The sequence below is a fragment of the Gymnoscopelus braueri genome, assembly GCF_963280865.1.
Source record: "Gymnoscopelus braueri genome assembly, chromosome: 12".
Lineage (NCBI taxonomy): Eukaryota > Metazoa > Chordata > Actinopteri > Myctophiformes > Myctophidae > Gymnoscopelus > Gymnoscopelus braueri.
Genome location: NC_137614.1, coordinates 768,991 through 787,097, shown reverse-complemented (window position 1 = coordinate 787,097; position 18,107 = coordinate 768,991). Strand labels below are relative to the sequence as shown.

Sequence of the window (18,107 nt, the reverse complement as noted above, 5' to 3'; positions counted from 1 at the left end):
CGTTTCGAGCTTGTAGATTGGATGTTGTTGATACTTTTGTGTGATACTGTAGTATGATTACAGTATTCTTATATTATAGTATATAGTATAGTTTGATGATTACTTTTAATGCAGTAATGCTCTTTTTTATTATTTTTATGTCTTTACTTTGTTTGTTTTTTTGGTATTAAAAAGGTCTTAAAAGTCCTTAAATTGTCACTTAACTGTCATCTGGTGACACCCCCCCACAATCATGTGGGGACCCCCTGGGAGTCCCGGGCCACAGGTTGAGAACTTCTGCTTTAATTAAATCTCCATGAATCATAAACACTTGTCATCATTTCAGGCCACTATAAAGGATAGTCCTGCTGTAATAAACCATGACTTCACTAACCATTGTGGCTGGTAGGTTGAAATCATTGTTGAAGTCATTGTTAGTTCAATTAAATCTAATGTTCATTTAACAGTATAATATAGTGCAGTTACTCAAATGTATTTTCTGCTTTCAGGTCTAACCCTTTTATTATGTCTTCAAGAGGGTATGTATATGGTTTATTCATTCCATTTCAAACCATAAGAATTGAAAGGTAATATGCTTGAAGTGATATTTTAAGTTTTTTTGTTTTTTTGTTTAAAAGGTTACAGTTCTATAATTAAGCAGTATTACACGAGAGGGTGTGCTTTACCGTCATTATTGGCACGCCTGTGATGCGGTCAGGAACGAGGCGAAGCCGAGTTCCGCCAGCATCACAGAAGTGCCAATAATGTAAGGTAAAGCACACCCTCGAGTGTAATATCGCGATTATACAACAGTTACCAACAAAACACATCCAAATGTATTCATATTGTGGAGCAATTCATAATAAAAATGTTTCGCTATTATCCGTTTCCCTGTAAAGAGAATAGTTTTTCACTGAGACATTAAATAGTCCCTGTAGCAGCACTATGAGCCTGAGGCACCGTCTCATCAACACAGCCGAGCTATCAATGCTTGCGCAGTGGAATGAATTCCAGTAGGCTATATGCTCCGTCGTACGACCGTGTCACGTGGCCAAAATAAATGATCTACAAGCTGACAACGCGTCGCGATGGCGACGTGTTGTGAACTTGTAGATCGGCTATTTTCGCCGTGCGATACCTTCGTACGATAAAGTATAACATACACTGGACTGTTAACGAAATGGGAGTAATTTTACTTTAACACAGGAGGATTATAACCTTCTAACCAGTGATTTATTAATGTGATTAGGCCCGTGCTATGATGCTGGTTTGAAGCGCGGCTAGAAAGCTATTTCAGCCAATCAGATTGCTTGGTCGGTACTACCTGTTGTATAATCTATAATAATGCTATAGAGTATTTGTTCAGTAACAGGGGTCTCCCCATCTCTCCAGCTCTTTAATAAACAGTAAATACATGTTCAGGTGGGTTGTCAATTTCATCCAAACAGGAGAGAGTACCCATTCATCAGCTTAATCACACTATCATTAGTGTTCCAGTTCCATTTTGTCTGCTCACTTCTGTGTTTAATCACTTCCAATTTCACTTGTTTATTCCGTATACTTTTTTAAAAATGTTTTATTTTTATTACCCATGGTTGTAGCTGAGCATACTGTACAGTATGTGTATGTGAGTATGTGCTCATTTCCAGCCCTGCACTATTCTCTCTCCTGATTGGATCCAATTGTTATACCGACCTGTTTCTGTACTAAAGAGCTGAAGAGACTAAAACACTCTATAGCAATGATTACTATCACAATAAAGAGCTATTTAACAGTTACTGCACGTAAGCAAATAAATCGTCACGGTCAGGTGGAAACCGTTTATGTCCTAAACCGATCCTTTTGCATTATTATATAAAAGTAAAACAATAGTTAAAATAGACGATCTACAAGCCCTCAACGTATCGCGATGAGCTTGTAGATCGGCTATTTTCACGATGAAGTAGGGCATTCATTTACAAAAAACAAAACAAAAACACAACAATTTGAAACATGAAGATACCAGGTTTCTGCCCGACAGCATCGACATATCACTTACTGCACCTTTAAAAATCATGACTCCATGTTTACCATGAAATGTCTCACACAAGAGAAGTCAAATGCTTACGTTTCCTTTTTATTTGTTTGTTTGTTTGTTTGTTTGTTCTTCATTTCTTCATTTCTTCATGTACTTGTTTATTTATGTATTAAGTAATTTATTTAGTTATTTAGTTATTTAGTTATTTAGTTATTTAGTTATTTAGTTATTTTGATATTTAATTATTTAATTATTTATTAATACATTTATCAATTCATTCATTCATGCATTCATGCATTCATCCATGCAAGCGATCATTCAATTATTCATTCATTCGTTCAATCATTTATTCATTCAATCATTTATTCAATGATTAATTCATTCAGTAATACATCCATGCATTCGTGTGTTTGTTCGTTCATTGTCTCCGCCAGGCCGAAAGGCATGGCGAGAGAGTATGTTTTACCCCCTGTCTGTCCGTCCATCCGTCCGTCCGTCCTGTCTGTGTGTTAGCAGCTAATCTCCGGCACCGTTGGCCCGGTCGCTCCGAAACTGTGCACACACACTCCCTGGATGCCAATTCAGAACCTCTGCCCCAAATGTTTCACATGGGCCTGTTATAGCGCCACCAGGAGGCCGATTTGTGCAAAACCCATTTCTTTATATTACTCCTACAGATTGTATCCAAACGTCATGCAAATCGGTACACAGTATCTCTACAGTCATGTGATCAACACAGATCTGTCCGATTTCCCATATTCCATCCTCATTGCCTAAGGTTAGCTTCCAAAGTTTGCAGGATTGGTCCGTTTTGAACAAAAAGCCTCAAACTATGCACGCAGCTTGCGATTTCCTTGAAATTTCACACGCACATTCCCACTATGCCGAGGAAGAAATGCCACCCTTTTCACATTGGTCTGTTATAGCGCCACCAGCAGGTCTAATTTAGCAAAACACATTTTTGGAACAAAATGCCTCAAATCATGAATTCAGTGTCTGATTGCCGTGAAAGACCTAACAATAAATGGCACCCTTTTCACATTGGCCTATTATAGCGCCACCAGGAAGCCAGAATAACGTACCTGACCTGGCGGAGACCTGTGCTCCGAGGAGCACTTTTTCTCTCCTGATTGGATCCAATTGTTATACCGACCTGTTTCTGTACTAAAGAGCTGAAGAGACTAAAACACTCTATAGCAATGATTACTATCACAATAAAGAGCTATTTAACAGTTACTGCACGTAAGCAAATAAATCGTCACGGTCAGGTGGAAACCGTTTATGTCCTAAACCGATCCTTTTGCATTATTATATAAAAGTAAAACAATAGTTAAAATAGACGATCTACAAGCCCTCAACGTATCGCGATGAGCTTGTAGATCGGCTATTTTCACGATGAAGTAGGGCATTCATTTACAAAAAACAAAACAAAAACACAACAATTTGAAACATGAAGATACCAGGTTTCTGCCCGACAGCATCGACATATCACTTACTGCACCTTTAAAAATCATGACTCCATGTTTACCATGAAATGTCTCACACAAGAGAAGTCAAATGCTTACGTTTCCTTTTTATTTGTTTGTTTGTTTGTTTGTTTGTTCTTCATTTCTTCATGTACTTGTTTATTTATGTTTTAAGTAATTTATTTAGTTATTTAGTTATTTAGTTATATAGTTATTTAGTTATTTAGTTATTTAGTTATTTAGTTATTTAGTTATTTTGATATTTAATTATTTAATTATTTATTAATACATTTATCAATTCATTCATTCATGCATTCATGCATTCATCCATGCAAGCGATCATTCAATTATTCATTCATTCGTTCAATCATTTATTCATTCAATCATTTATTCAATGATTAATTCATTCAGTAATACATCCATGCATTCGTGTGTTTGTTCGTTCATTGTCTCCGCCAGGCCGAAAGGCATGGCGAGAGAGTATGTTTTACCCCCTGTCCGTCCGTCCGTCCGTCCGTCCGTCCTGTCTGTGTGTTAGCAGCTAATCTCCGGCACCGTTGGCCCGGTCGCTCCGAAACTGTGCACACACACTCCCTGGATGCCAATTCAGAACCTCTGCCCCAAATGTTTCACATGGGCCTGTTATAGCGCCACCAGGAGGCCGATTTGTGCAAAACCCATTTCTTTATATTACTCCTACAGATTGTATCCAAACGTCATGCAAATCGGTACACAGTATCTCTACAGTCATGTGATCAACACAGATCTGTCCGATTTCCCATATTCCATCCTCATTGCCTAAGGTTGGCTTCCAAAGTTTGCAGGATTGGTCCGTTTTGAACAAAAAGCCTCAAACTATGCACGCAGCTTGCGATTTCCTTGAAATTTCACACGCACATTCCCACTATGCCGAGGAAGAAATGCCACCCTTTTCACATTGGTCTGTTATAGCGCCACCAGCAGGTCTAATTTAGCAAAACACATTTTTGGAACAAAATGCCTCAAATCATGAATTCAGTGTCTGATTGCCGTGAAAGACCTAACAATAAATGGCACCCTTTTCACATTGGCCTATTATAGCGCCACCAGGAAGCCAGAATAACGTACCTGACCTGGCGGAGACCTGTGCTCCGAGGAGCACTTTTTCTAGTTTATTCATTAAATGATTCCTTCAATGATTCATTCAATGATTCATTCATGGATTCATTCAATGATTCATTCAATGATTCATTCATTCAATGATTCATTCATTCATTTATGCATTCATTTTGACAGTGTCTTCCACCAAACCACTGCTCTGCTACTTCACTAACTGGGCCCAGTACAGACCGGGTGTTGGCAGATACCTGCCTGCTGACATTGACCCCAACCTGTGCTCCCATCTGATCTACGCCTTCTCCATCGTCAACCAAAACAACCAGCTGGACACCTATGAGTGGAACGATGAGGTTCTCTACAAGGACTTCAATGGACTCAAGCAGAGGTGAGTCGTGTCCTTTTCTCTCTCTCTCTCTCTCTCTCTCTCTCTCTCTCTCTCTCTCTGTGTGTGTGTGTGTGTGTGTGTGTGTGTGTGTGTGTGTGTGTGTGTGTGTGTGTGTGTGTGTGTGTGTGTGTGTGTGTGTGTGTGTGTGTGTGTGTGTGTGTGTGTATATGTATATATGTATATATATATGTATATATATATATCTATATACAGTATATATATATATCTATATACAGTATATATGTATATATATATATATATATATATATATATATATATATATATATATATATATATATATATATATATATATATATATATTTGAAAATAGCCGATATACAAGCTCACTTTATGTCTATGTATGTCTATGTATTTACATACAGTATAAATGAAACACTGTGGGTTTAAATCCAATTCAAGACCTGTGTTGTTCTCCCTCTGAGCTTGTAGATCTGCTTTTTTTTTTCAAAGAATGTGGGAACATGTTTAATATTTGTTTAAACATTTAACAACACAAATCTTGTATGGGGGTCCCTGGTGCAAAACATGTTCAGATGGGGGGAGGGGGTCCGTGGTCAAGCACATATTGATCTGGGGGTCCTTGACATGAGAAAAAAGTTGGACAACCACTGATATATATCACACATCACACAACAGGCGATTAGACAACGGATCTGTGTCCCCCTGGGGACCCCGGTCAACACATTATATGGGGTTTAAATGTTTAATAATGGCTTATAGTTAAGGTTAGGGTTAGTAGTATACGTTATGTGCCATTCATTAAAAATGTCCATGTCTACTTTGCAGCAACCCTGGGCTGAAAACTCTACTGGCTGTTGGCGGCTGGAACTTTGGATCTACACAGTGAGTTCACAAAAGCAGTGGTGTAAAGTAACTAAGTACATTTACTCAAGTACTGTACTTGAGGTATTTGAAGTATTTTTTACTTTACTAGAGTATTTCCAATTTTCTGTACTTTTATGTCTGCTCCACTACATCTCAGAGGCAAATATCATACGTTTACTCCACTACAATTATTTGAAAACTTTAGTTACTAGTTTCTTTGTAGATTTTGATAATTATTACAAAACCTGAATTACCCACTTCAGTCCTATATAGGCCTACATTCCGGCCATTTGAAAATAGACAATCTACAAGCTCACAATGCCTCGCGATACGACGCATTGTGAGCTTGTAGATCTGCTATTTTCAAAAGAAACATTTTATACATTTGAAAACTGAAATTGGACATTCTGCATAATGAGTACTTTCTACTCTTGGTACTTTAAGTACAATTTTATACCAATACTTTTGTACTTTTACTCAAGTAAATTTTGAATTCCCGGACTTTGACTTGTAACAGAGTATGTCTACATTGCAGTATTGATACTTTTACTTAAGTAAAGAATGTGAGTACTTTTTCCACCACTGGTAGTCATCATGAGGTGGATAAACACCATTTAGCTGTCGATCAATAATACCATAAACAGTTGAGATGTGGTGATGTGTCGTGCAGATTCAGCAGAATGGTGTCATCTGCTGCCAGCCGGCAGACCTTCATCACATCAGCCATTAAGCTGTTGAGACAGCATGGCTTTGACGGACTGGACCTGGACTGGGAGTATCCAGGGGCGAGAGGGAGCCCCCCGGTGGACAAACACAGGTTCACACTGCTCTGCCAGGTCTGCTATCACTGTCTGGTTCCCAAACCTTTTTGTTTCCAGAAATTCGATGTTTCCCCGGAGACCCAAACCAGTGAAAATAGCCGATCTACAAGCTCACAACGCGTCGCTATGCGACACGTTGTGAGCTTGTAGATCGGCTATTTTCACTACCTCTACTGTTTTGTTTTCTTGTATTTTTTTTTCTTTTTTTACATTTATTTATTTATTTATTTATTTATTTATTTATTTATTTATTCATTCATTCATTCATTCATTCATTCATTCATTCATTCATTCATTCATTCACACCGAGCGCAACCAAGCATGAAATGACTTGTATTGGTTCTACTGGATCTCTTCTCCACTAGTCCCTCCATAACATTTACATAACATATGTCTACTTTTTATTTGCTGACGAAATTGTCAGTATATTTAGTCATAATTTTAGTCATCATAGCTTAGTTTTTTATATATTTAGTTTCCGTCAGTGAAAAAAGGTAGTCGACGGACATTTTTCGTCATAGTCGACAAAATTAACACTGGGTCCCTGAAATCAAAGAGTTTTGAGAACCACTGCACTATTGCTATTATCATTATGACTCATTATTGCATTGGTTCTCAAATTGGGGTCCAGGGGTCCTTGAGGGAGTTCCAGGGGGTCCCCAGCTAAATGATGGATACTTAAGAACCAAATGGACCCTTATAGGTCTTCAGTTGGACCTAAGTTAAATTAACATTGATTTTACAATATAAATCGGGGTCCAGGAGATAGAAATGTCATTAAATGGGGGTCCGTGGCCTAATGCATGCCAAACTGGGGGTCCTTGAAATCAAAATGGTTGAGAATCACTTCTAGAGCCGTAAAAATCTTGTCAATTTGGGGGTCTTTGACATGAAAACGTTTTGAGAACCACTGCAGTTATTGTGTGTTTGGATGTAGGAGTTACGCTCTGCCTTCGAGGAGGAAGGGAATCTGAACAGAAGGCCCAGACTGCTGCTCACAGCTGCAGTGGCTGCTGGGAAGGCAACCATTGATGCCGGTTATGAGGTCGCTCAGATCGCCAGGTGAGTTCAAAGCCTTTTCACTAACACTTACAATCATTGGAGAAAAAAGTACTCACATTTGTTACTTCAGTAAAAGTATCAATACTGCAAAGTAAAAGTGAGTGAGTAAAAGTACAAAAGTATTGGTATTAAAATGTACTTAAAGTACCAAAAGTAGAAAGTACTCATCATGCAGAATGTCCCGTTTCACAAGTTTTGAAATGTATAAAATGTATACACATCTTTTGAAAATAGCCGATCTGCAAGCTCATTCTCACGCATTGTGAGCTTGTAGATCTGCAGTTTTCAAATGACCGAAATGTATATAGGGCTGAAGTTGTTAATGTATGTTTTGTAATAATATTCAAAATCTACAAAGTAATTAGTAAATAAAGTTTTCAAATAATTGTAGTGGAGTAAAAGTGCAATATTTGCCTCTGAGATGAAGTAAAAATATCTAAAAATGTACTTAATACTTTAGTTACTTTACACCACTGTCCATAACTGTGTGTTATTGTATGTGTGTGTGTAACAGATCCCTGGACTTTATTAATGTCATGACGTATGACTTCCACGGAGCATGGGAGAAAACCACCGGACACAACAGCCCTCTCACTTCTTCACAAGATACTAATAATGTGGTGAGTAGAAATATCACAACTCAGACACACTTTATTACAAGTATGTAGAACAAAACACTGTTTTAATATGCTCTAATACACAGCAGCCATATTGTAAGGAAAGTGGGCCTCTTCTTTACTTCCTTCACAGGTCTTACCAATGATACTAATTAAGTCTCTGTTCCGTTTAGTGTAGCACAGTAGTTCTCAAACTTTTTTTTTTTTTTTTTTTTCAAGGACCCCCATTGCTCTGAGAGTGTACAAATGGAACTAAATTGGTTAGTTTGGTTCCATTTGTACACTCTCAGAGTTACACAACTGTAAGTGTCCATTTGGAACCCCCTCAATGAACCATGAGGGTCCCTGGATCACACTTTGAGACCCACTGGTGTAGCAGAGTGTTTCCAGTGAGTCAGCACCCTGACTCTGTTTGACCAGAATGGAACAGAGCCTAATTAGCATAATTGGTATCACCTGTGAAGGATTGGAAGTAAGGAAGAGGCCCAATTTCTTTCCAATATGGCTGCTGTGTATAGAGCCTACGGTGTCTCCCGGTAAAATAAAGGCTAAATAATATACATTTCCATCACAAATCAGAGGAAATCATCACATTTGTAGTTTTGGGGTCCCGGAGATATAAAAATATATATATATATCAAATGGGGGTCCATGGTCTAATGCATGGCGTTCAACAAGGGGTCCGGGACCTCTAGGGGGTCCTCAGAGTTACTATAGGAGGGCGGCAGATCTTTGTGTGATAGGAACGTGTTTTCTTTTTTCTTTTTCTTTTTAATTTACATTAAACACTTGAACCCTAGCTTCCCTATTTTAGAGAAACATTAGGCCAAAATAGCCCCCCCCCAAAAAATAATAATAATACAAAAACAAAAACAGTACTGGGTTTGGTGATGTTCTATATTGTCTGAATAATCTTTGTATGTGTTCGTTATGTGCTAAAAGAGTGACTGAGAGTTGTTTCACCGTACAATGTAAGTCAATGAGGAGCATATTTTTAGTTATCAATTTCTAATCAATGGATTAATTATTTTGTATTTATAGTCCACCTTTGGCGTTACATCATGGCAAGGTAACTACACAACCCAAACCTCTACCAAAGTGGTCTTGCCCTTTAAACGGTTAAACGTCTGAAAATACACATTCAAAATGAATATACAATATGAAATGGGGGTCCCTGCTTCATCTCTCCCTAAGCTAAGGAGATCTTGGCCTAAAAAAGGTTGAAGACCCCTGGTGTAATAATGCATATAAAACTGGGGGTTACCTTGACATTTTAAACGGTGAGAATCACTGATACACATGACAACTGATATGTGTTTGTTGTATTTGTTTACATTTTGCCACCAGGACTTTGCCATGAATTACTGGAGAGATCAAGGAGCTCCTGCTGAAAAACTCCTGCTTGGTTTTGCTACATACGGACGCACGTTCCACACGTGGTCAGCAGGTGGCGCTGTGGGCTCAGCAGCCAGCGGCGCTGGCTCTGCTGGACGCTATACAGGAGAGGCTGGGTTCCTGTCTTACTATGAGGTGAGTGAATGTTGATGTCCATTAAAGCTTTCATGACATTCACTTTTACACCACATTCAAAGTCTTTGTCCTGGTCCTTCAAAAGTGTACAAAAAGTTTTAAGTGAAAATTCCATTCCAGTGATCAATGGCAGGTGTTTTTCTCTCACATTTCTAAAGCCTTTTCAACTGCAATGAAAAAAGAAATATTTGCCTGCGGGTGTCGCTGGTGAGGGATTTTGCCTGTCAATCATCGCCTTTGCTCCGCCCCCCCCCAAAGGAAAGGATAGGGGAGGGGAGGGGCGAGGAGGAGAGTGGGCGGGATTAATCGACTGTGACCTCACTGTCGAAGGGCCAAGCTCAGATTACTTTTCAGCCTAATTATTCAGAAAACCCCAGACCACAGAAAATCCACTGAATGTTCTAAGTTCAGGTTTTTTGGGTGTAATTGAGGTCATAAAACCCCAAATAAAACATTGAAAATAAAAAAAGTGAAAATGAATGTCATGATACCTTTAAGACCTGTGTGTCAATTTATGATTTGGCTATTCAAAAATAGCAGATATACAAGCTCATAGAGATCTATGTGAGCTTGTATATCCCCCATCTGAAAATAGTTTAGTTCCAGAAGCAAAGATTTGAGTTAAAAATGTATATATATATATATATATATATATATATATATATATATATATATATATATATATATATATATTCAAAGATTTGCACACATTTTCACGACTTTTTTTTTCAAAAATAGCAGATCTACAAGCTCGTAGCGTGGCACTCGGTGCCGCGCTATGAGCTTGTAGATCTGCTATTTTTGAATAGCCAAAGACATCTTAAAATGACACAGATGCGTTCCCTTCCCGGTTTTAATGGGTTAATATTGTTGCTGTTGGGGAACCTTGTACAAAACTGTAACCTTTTAGGAAATAGGAAAACATTAACCTGCGTCCCAATGAATCCAATGTAGTTATTATTTAGTCACAAGCTCTAGTTAACCCTTTCAATCCAGGAACGGATCTGTCATTTTAGATTTATTTAGCTATTCAAAAATAGCAGATCTAAAAGCTCATTGCGTGGCACCGAGTGCCGCACTATGAGCTTGTAGATCTACTATTTCTGAAAAATCGTGAAAATCTTTGAATATATATTTTCTAAAGTGAACATTTGTCAAATATTTTGTTCCAGGGACCCCCAGAAGCAAAGATTTGAGTTACAAATGATCGCTTTAAAAATATATATATTGAAAGATTTGCACAAATTTTCAAGATTTTTCAAAAAATAGCCAAAGAAATCTAAAATGACAGAGACGTGTTCCCAGATTGAATGGGTTCATGCTTTTCATTGGTTCGATATAAACCCACAGACACGTGTAACCACTTTCACTTGTTTTAAAAGCAGCGGACATAGCAGATCTAAAAGGCTTGTAGATCTGCTATGTTCGCTACTTTTGTGGTAGGATATTTTACGGGGGGAAACAACAACTTGAAAACATGGAGATACAAGACAGGAACGATATGGGAACAATTTTGCTCTTTCAATGGCATCATATATGGTCAATAATGTCAAGTCTTTTGGATTAGATTCAATACATATATATATATTTTCATTCTTCCAACAGATTTGTAGCTTCCTCCAAGGGGCCGCTGTCCACTGGATTGATGAGCAAATGGTGCCTTATGCCACCAAAGGCAAAGAATGGCTGGGATTTGATAACAAACAGAGTTTTGCAAACAAGGTAATACACAGCAGCTTTACGATTTAATCTTAAATTTAAAAAATATCTCAATACCATGGATGTGTTCATTCTTACCAAAATAAAACCACACAAATAACTACTATGAGTAAATCTCAAATATTGTGACATTTTCATGAAGAAAATCATATTCATGAACTCTTTCTGTATTTTGAGACATAGAAGTGTATTGCTTAACATATAAGTCCTTTCTCTCTGCCTATTGCTGTGTTTCCATCAGAGATTGAAGTTATAATTGGCAAAAAAGTAAACATAAGCGAAGATGAATTAAATAACTAAAATGTATATAAAATTAGTTGAAAGCTGTGATGATGATACCAGCTATATACTGTATGTTACACATCAAATTAAATGACTGAATTTGATCATAATTGCTGTCTGAGTCAAAATTGATACGGGAAGAGTGGGCACTTGATAAGTCTGGGCACATGCATGTGATATTGCCAGTTTTTTCTTTCCAAAATGTGAAAAAGTAATGAATGAAAGTATGCTTTTGAAATGGACTCAAATCATGTACAATATACAGGATTTCAACATGCACGGTACATCAATATCGGACCTAAATTTACCCTTCAACTTCTTGTTTATGCCCATAATAACTGGATAGACTGGTTTTGTAGAAATGTGTTTGAAATGTTGAAATAGCATGTTCAAATACTGTATACGCAACCTCATTTCCTTCCAAAAGCAAACACTTAGTCACTATGTTCTTTACATTTTGGGGAATAAATTATAGTGGCAAAAAAAATAATTGTGATTAACAATAGTTAGATAATAAAAATAATGCTTAAAACATTAACTTTAACCCCCAGCATCCCTATTCTGGGGGAACGCCAAAAATAGCAGATCTACCAGCTCACAATTGTGTTGCAACGCAATGCGTTGTGAGCTTGTAGATCTGCTATTTTGATTTGAATTGATTTGAATTGATTTGAATTGATTTGAATTGATTTGAATTGATTTGAATTGATTTGAATTGATTTGAATTGATTTGAATGAAATACAAGCATACCAAATGCTCTCTTTTCAGGTCCGTTTTATCAAGTATAGAGGGGTTTAACTTAAGTGGTACTGAATGTGCAGTTCAACAAAAGCTAATTCATCCTAGACCTAGTGTATGACGGAGGACAATCTCACGATAAATTAAAATGTCCACAGGTGAAGTACTTGAAGCAGAACGGTTTTGGAGGAGCCTTAGTGTGGACTATCGACCTGGATGACTTTACTGGAGAAATGTGTGGCCAGGGCAGATACCCCCTCATCAGCCACCTGCGGTCTCTACTGGATTCAGGTAAACAAGACCGCAGCATTCATATTGTCACTGTTGGGTAGAAATCTTCAGTGGTGGAACTATAATAGTAATACATCTTTTTTACTTAGGTAAAAGTATCAATATTGCAATGTAGTAATACTCTGTTACAAGTAAAAGTCCAGAATTCAAAATGTACTTGAGTAAAAGTACATAAGTATTGGTATCAAAATGTACTTAAAGTACCGAAAGTAAAAGTACTCGTTATGCAGAAGGTCCCATTTCACAAGTTTTCAAATGTATAGAATGTATACACATCTTTTAAAAATAGCAGATCTACAAGCTCACTATTTTCAAATTGTCAAAGTTTAAATAGGGCTGAAGTGGTTTTGTTATAATAATCTAAATCTACAAAGTAACTAGTAACTAAAGTTTTCAAATAATTGTAGTGGAGTAAAAGTAAAATATTGTGAATGTGGGTTGTTTTCTGCAACAAGCAACAGAAAGCAGAGAAAAAGCCATTTTTCCAAATCCATTACCATTAACATGGCTGTTTTTTCACGTGATTTGCTGCTTCATTGTCTCACCGCGAGTCAAATGGTGACTCATGTGTTAGCGAACAGCGCCATCTAGCGTAAAACCACTGAAAACACAAAATCTCGTCATTCTCATTGGCAGTTTGAGCCTTACTAGCAAAATATGACGAGAAATCTCGTCATTGGCAGTCAAAGAGTTAAGCATATTTTGATTATTGCGATACCAGTGGTGGAAAGTAACTAAGTACATTTACTCAAGTACTCTGTACTTAAGTACAATTTTGAGGTATTTTGACTTTACTGGAGTATTTCCAGTTTTCATTACTTTTACTTCTACTCCACTTCATCTCAGAGGCAAATATTGTACTTTTACTCCACTACAATTATTTGAAAACTTTAGTTACTATAGTTACTTTGCAGATATAAATTATTACATTATAAAACATACTCACGAGTAAAAGTTTGTAATTATTCAAACTTTTTCTTAGAAACTTTTTTCAGAACTTCAAGCCTGGTAAAATCGGAACAACTTCTGGGTTGCACCATTGAACTCCACACCCCTCAGAGAGTGTGTGGGTGAAGTTTAAAGGCAATCAGACAAACCGAAAGTAGGAAGAAAAAAAACGGAAGTGGTGATTTTTTATGAAATTGAAGGTCTGTGGGACCACTCACCAAGTTTGAAACCTGTAGCATACTGGGAACTGGAGTTATGGATGTAAAGCCCAGCCAATAGGAAGACAGAGGGGGCGGGGCTTCAGCAATTACAGCTCGTCCCTATTGTCGGTCCAAGGCCACAAAACAAATTTTGAGATGGCAGCATGCTGCAAACCAGAGTTACGGCTGTTTCTGTTCCCCCCCCCCCCCATTGAAAGTCAAGGTTTTTTTTTTGCCGTCATTTCTTGCGTAACCGGAAGTAGGCAGTAAAAAAGAACGAAGTCATTATTTTTATGAAATTTAGGTCTGTGGGACCACCCACCAAGTTTGAGACCTGTAGCATGCTGGGAACTGGAGTTATGGCTGTTTAAAGCCCAGCCAATAGGAATACATAGGGGGCGGAGCTTTAGCAATTACAGCTTTTGCCTATTGGTGGTCTGAGTCCACAAAACAAATTTCGAGATGGCAGCATGCTGCTAACCAGAGTTGTGGCTGTTTGTTTCCCCCATTGAAAGTCAAGGTTTTTTTTTGTGTCATTTCATAACTGTAAAAGAAAGTGTGTGTACATTATATCCTATAATGCAGTGGTTCGAACTAAACTGATTTGAACTGGGGACCCCCAAAATAATATTTGAACTGGGGACCCCCCACCCTGAGAAGCACTTGGAATCATGAGTTGAGGCATTTAATTTGGTCTGACTTTGTTCCACAGATAACATATTGTTATAGCTCATTTATTTTTTATTTTAAATAGACGATCTACAAGCTCACAACACCTTGCTGTAGATCGGCTATTTAACCCATTAAGACCAGGAACACGTCTGCGTAACCACTTAAACCATTCTTTTATACTTGGCTATTAAAAAATAGCAGATATACAAGCTCATAGGGCAGCACTTATGAGCTTGTAGATTTGAAAAAGCTTGAGCTTCTATTTTTTTTTTAAATCATGAACATTTACATTTTACATTTGTAAAATATTTTGTTCCAGGGACCCCCAGAAGCAAAGAATTGAGTCACAAATGTACGCTTTAAAAAATGTATATTCAAAGATTTGGACCAATTTTCAAGATTTTTCAAAAATTGCAGATCTCAAAGTATATCTGCTATATTTGAATAGCCAAATAAATCTAAAGCAACACAGATGCATTCCCGGATTGAAAAAAATAGTGCCTCTTTCTTATATTATTTGGCCAATGTTTGACTCGTATTTATAGTATACAGTAGTTTGTTTAGTTTTGATGCAGTAATGGTCTCTTTTCTTTATTGAGGTATAAAAAAGATCTTAAAAGTACTTAAATTGTGACTACACCACTGCTAATCAGCTATGTTTGGCGCAACAATATACAAATCTGGCACTTGAGATTGGACTTTAATTTCAAAACTGTCCTTTTTTTGGAGATAGTGTTTAGCAATACAATATCTAAACACATCTCTACTGAGTAGCTATAAGAGACTATTTATAGTCTATCAACAATTACTATAAAATTGATATGTGTAGGCTACTGCCATGTCTGCTAGGTGAATGAGTGAATGCTGACCTTCAACAATAGTCTCATCAGTATGGATGCCTATATTCAGTGTTGATTGACACATGTCCATTTTGTATATATGTCACAGGTAAATTGGCATTCCAGGTAAATTGGAAGGGGGCTCTTGTTTTTAGGCGCGGGGCTGCGAGGCGAGGCTTTGATGCGAGGACGACAACAATAAAATAGCAACCAGGAAATGCAAGCACCAGCCTCAGTGGCGCACTTCGATAATCATTGGACTCCCCATCCACTACCAATGGGAGTCTGGGTTTGACTCCCGCTTGGGACATTACTTTTTCAAACAACCGCGGACTACTTTTTTTCGCCGATAAAGTATAGTTTTGGACCATGATGGAGGCGCGCCGACTCAGCAGACCTTGAGGCCGAGGAGTCGCGCCCGAGCGCCCCCAGGCGCGAGTGCCCGCGAAGACAAGCCGATGGTCTGCTAGTCGACTAAGCGCCGTCCGAGTTATGTACCGATAGGCACAGAATCGTAAATGATGTTGTGGGGACTGCGTTTGCCCCAACTGCCACTCACTGCACTAACATAGCCCGCCAGCACCGCCCCCTCGCCCTCTTGTGCTTCAACTGCATGTAATAAGGCTGTTCGCGGGTGTGTGTGTGTGTGTGTGTGTGTGTGTGTGTGTGTGTGTGTGTGTGTGTGTGCGCGCGCGCGTGTGTGCGCATGCGTGTGTGCGTGCTCGTTTGTGCACGTGTGCATGCGTGCGTGTGTGGTGTTCATGTCTGGCTTGCATTGCCCTCTAGCGTTGATTCTACAGAATTGCCTGGGGGGCGGTGAAAACAAGCGCTTCTTTTCGAATTTACCTGGAATGCCAATTTACCTGTAACATATACACATAATGCTGCTCATTATTTTGTTTTACCTCGTTTTTATGTTTAAAAAAAACATTCTCTCTCTATCATTCCAGATACTGAGGCAACGCTGGCTCCAACAGCGTTGCTGTATATGCGAAAGAACCAGAGTAAACTCTGTGAGGCCAAGAAGAAGGAGCGTGTGTTTTCTGAAGAAATCAGGGACCTGACGCAGGAGAAGGATTCCCTCCTCCACCAAGTTGGTCAAAGTAAGTAAGACCGTACACATTTCAGACAGTATTGCATGGGCACTTAGTGAAATAAAACATAACAATTGAGTGGCAGCAGGTCATCATTTTGACGTTGCAGAATAGCATGGACAGTGAAATAAAACATAACAATTGAGTCATCATTCTGACGTTGCAGAATAGCATGGACACTATGTATTATCCAATCTTTTATGGCATAATCAGTGTTTAGCATTATAGTTCTAGAGTGTTATTTATTGTTGCATTGCCTGTTTTATGTTATGTGTTTGTCTTGCCTTATTACATGCAGTGTCTTGACAATGGCAATAAGTCACTGACTTATTGCGTTTTTATCCTTGACCTTTCTGTGAGAAGCATGTAACATGTTTTTCTTTTAACCACTTCAGCCCTATTTTATACATAGGCCATTTGAAAATAGCTGATCTACAAGCTCACAGCGCGTCGCATCACGACACGTTGTGAGCTTGTAGATCGGCTATTTTCAAACATTTTAGTACTTTTACTTTTGGTACTTTAAGTACATTTTGATGCCAATACTTTTGTACTTTTACTCAACTAATTTTTAATTCTGGACTTTTACTTGTAAGAGTATTTCTATATTGCAGTATTGGTACTTTTACGTAAAGAATTTGAGTACTTTTTTCACCACTGCGCGATACTATCGTTAATCGCAATTACGTTTTTGCCACAATAATCATGACATGTCATTTTCATATCCATCCCATCCCTATGTGTCAGATTCCTCTGCCCCTCCGACGACCATCGCTCCTCCAGCAATCAGAACTACGATCCCTAACCCGGCTGCCATCACCACCACTGATGGCACCACTACCACCACTACCACCCCCACCACCCCCACTACCACCACCCCCACCACCACCACTGTGTCACCTGGCCTTGGCTTCTGCAGAGGAAGGGCTAATGGCCTCTACACGAACACCAAAGACTCCAACTCCTACCACAACTGCTACAACGGACTCACCTACCTCCACGCATGCGGCGCTGGCCTGGTGTACAGAGACAGCTGTAAATGCTGCGACTGGCCTCGCACCGGCTTCTGCGTAGGGAGGCCTAATGGCCTCTATAGGAACGCCAACGACAACAACTCCTACTACAACTGCTACAATGGAATCACCTACCTGCAGAAATGCCACGCTTACCTCGTTTTTAATGAACGTTGCAATTGCTGTGACTGGCCTTAATGGAATGTGTACACGATGATACAGCAGTGGTTCTAAACCTGTGGGCCGGCGGCCACTGGTAGGCCGTGAGTGGACGCCCATAATGTAACATTAGTGTAAAACAATATAATAAAAAAGGAAAAGAAGAGTAAAAAAAAGTTAGTGTATTTTCTTTCAAACCTGGAAAAATGTTCCATTCATTGTGATAAATAACAACTTAAAGTATATTCATATCATTAAAATAAAATTGCTCTGAAAATGCATGCGGCCCACCCATGTGACCACTTACAGATGGGTGGGCTGCAAATGCCT

At 38.6% G+C, this 18,107-nt stretch overlaps 1 protein-coding gene across 1 annotated transcript; it reads left to right on the top strand.

The window, feature by feature from the left end:
* Positions 1-359: 359 nt before the first annotated feature.
* On the top strand, positions 360-17,816 carry LOC308097418 (chitotriosidase-1-like; the record flags this gene model as incomplete). Its single annotated transcript, XM_080445178.1, has 11 exons — positions 360-384; positions 4,738-4,945; positions 5,753-5,809; positions 6,462-6,627; positions 7,550-7,674; positions 8,189-8,294; positions 9,639-9,821; positions 12,720-12,852; positions 16,462-16,614; positions 17,353-17,436; positions 17,527-17,816. 11 exons carry the CDS (start codon positions 360-362, stop codon positions 17,814-17,816), a joined length of 1,530 nt encoding a protein of 509 aa, XP_080301304.1.
* Positions 17,817-18,107: the final 291 nt, after the last annotated feature.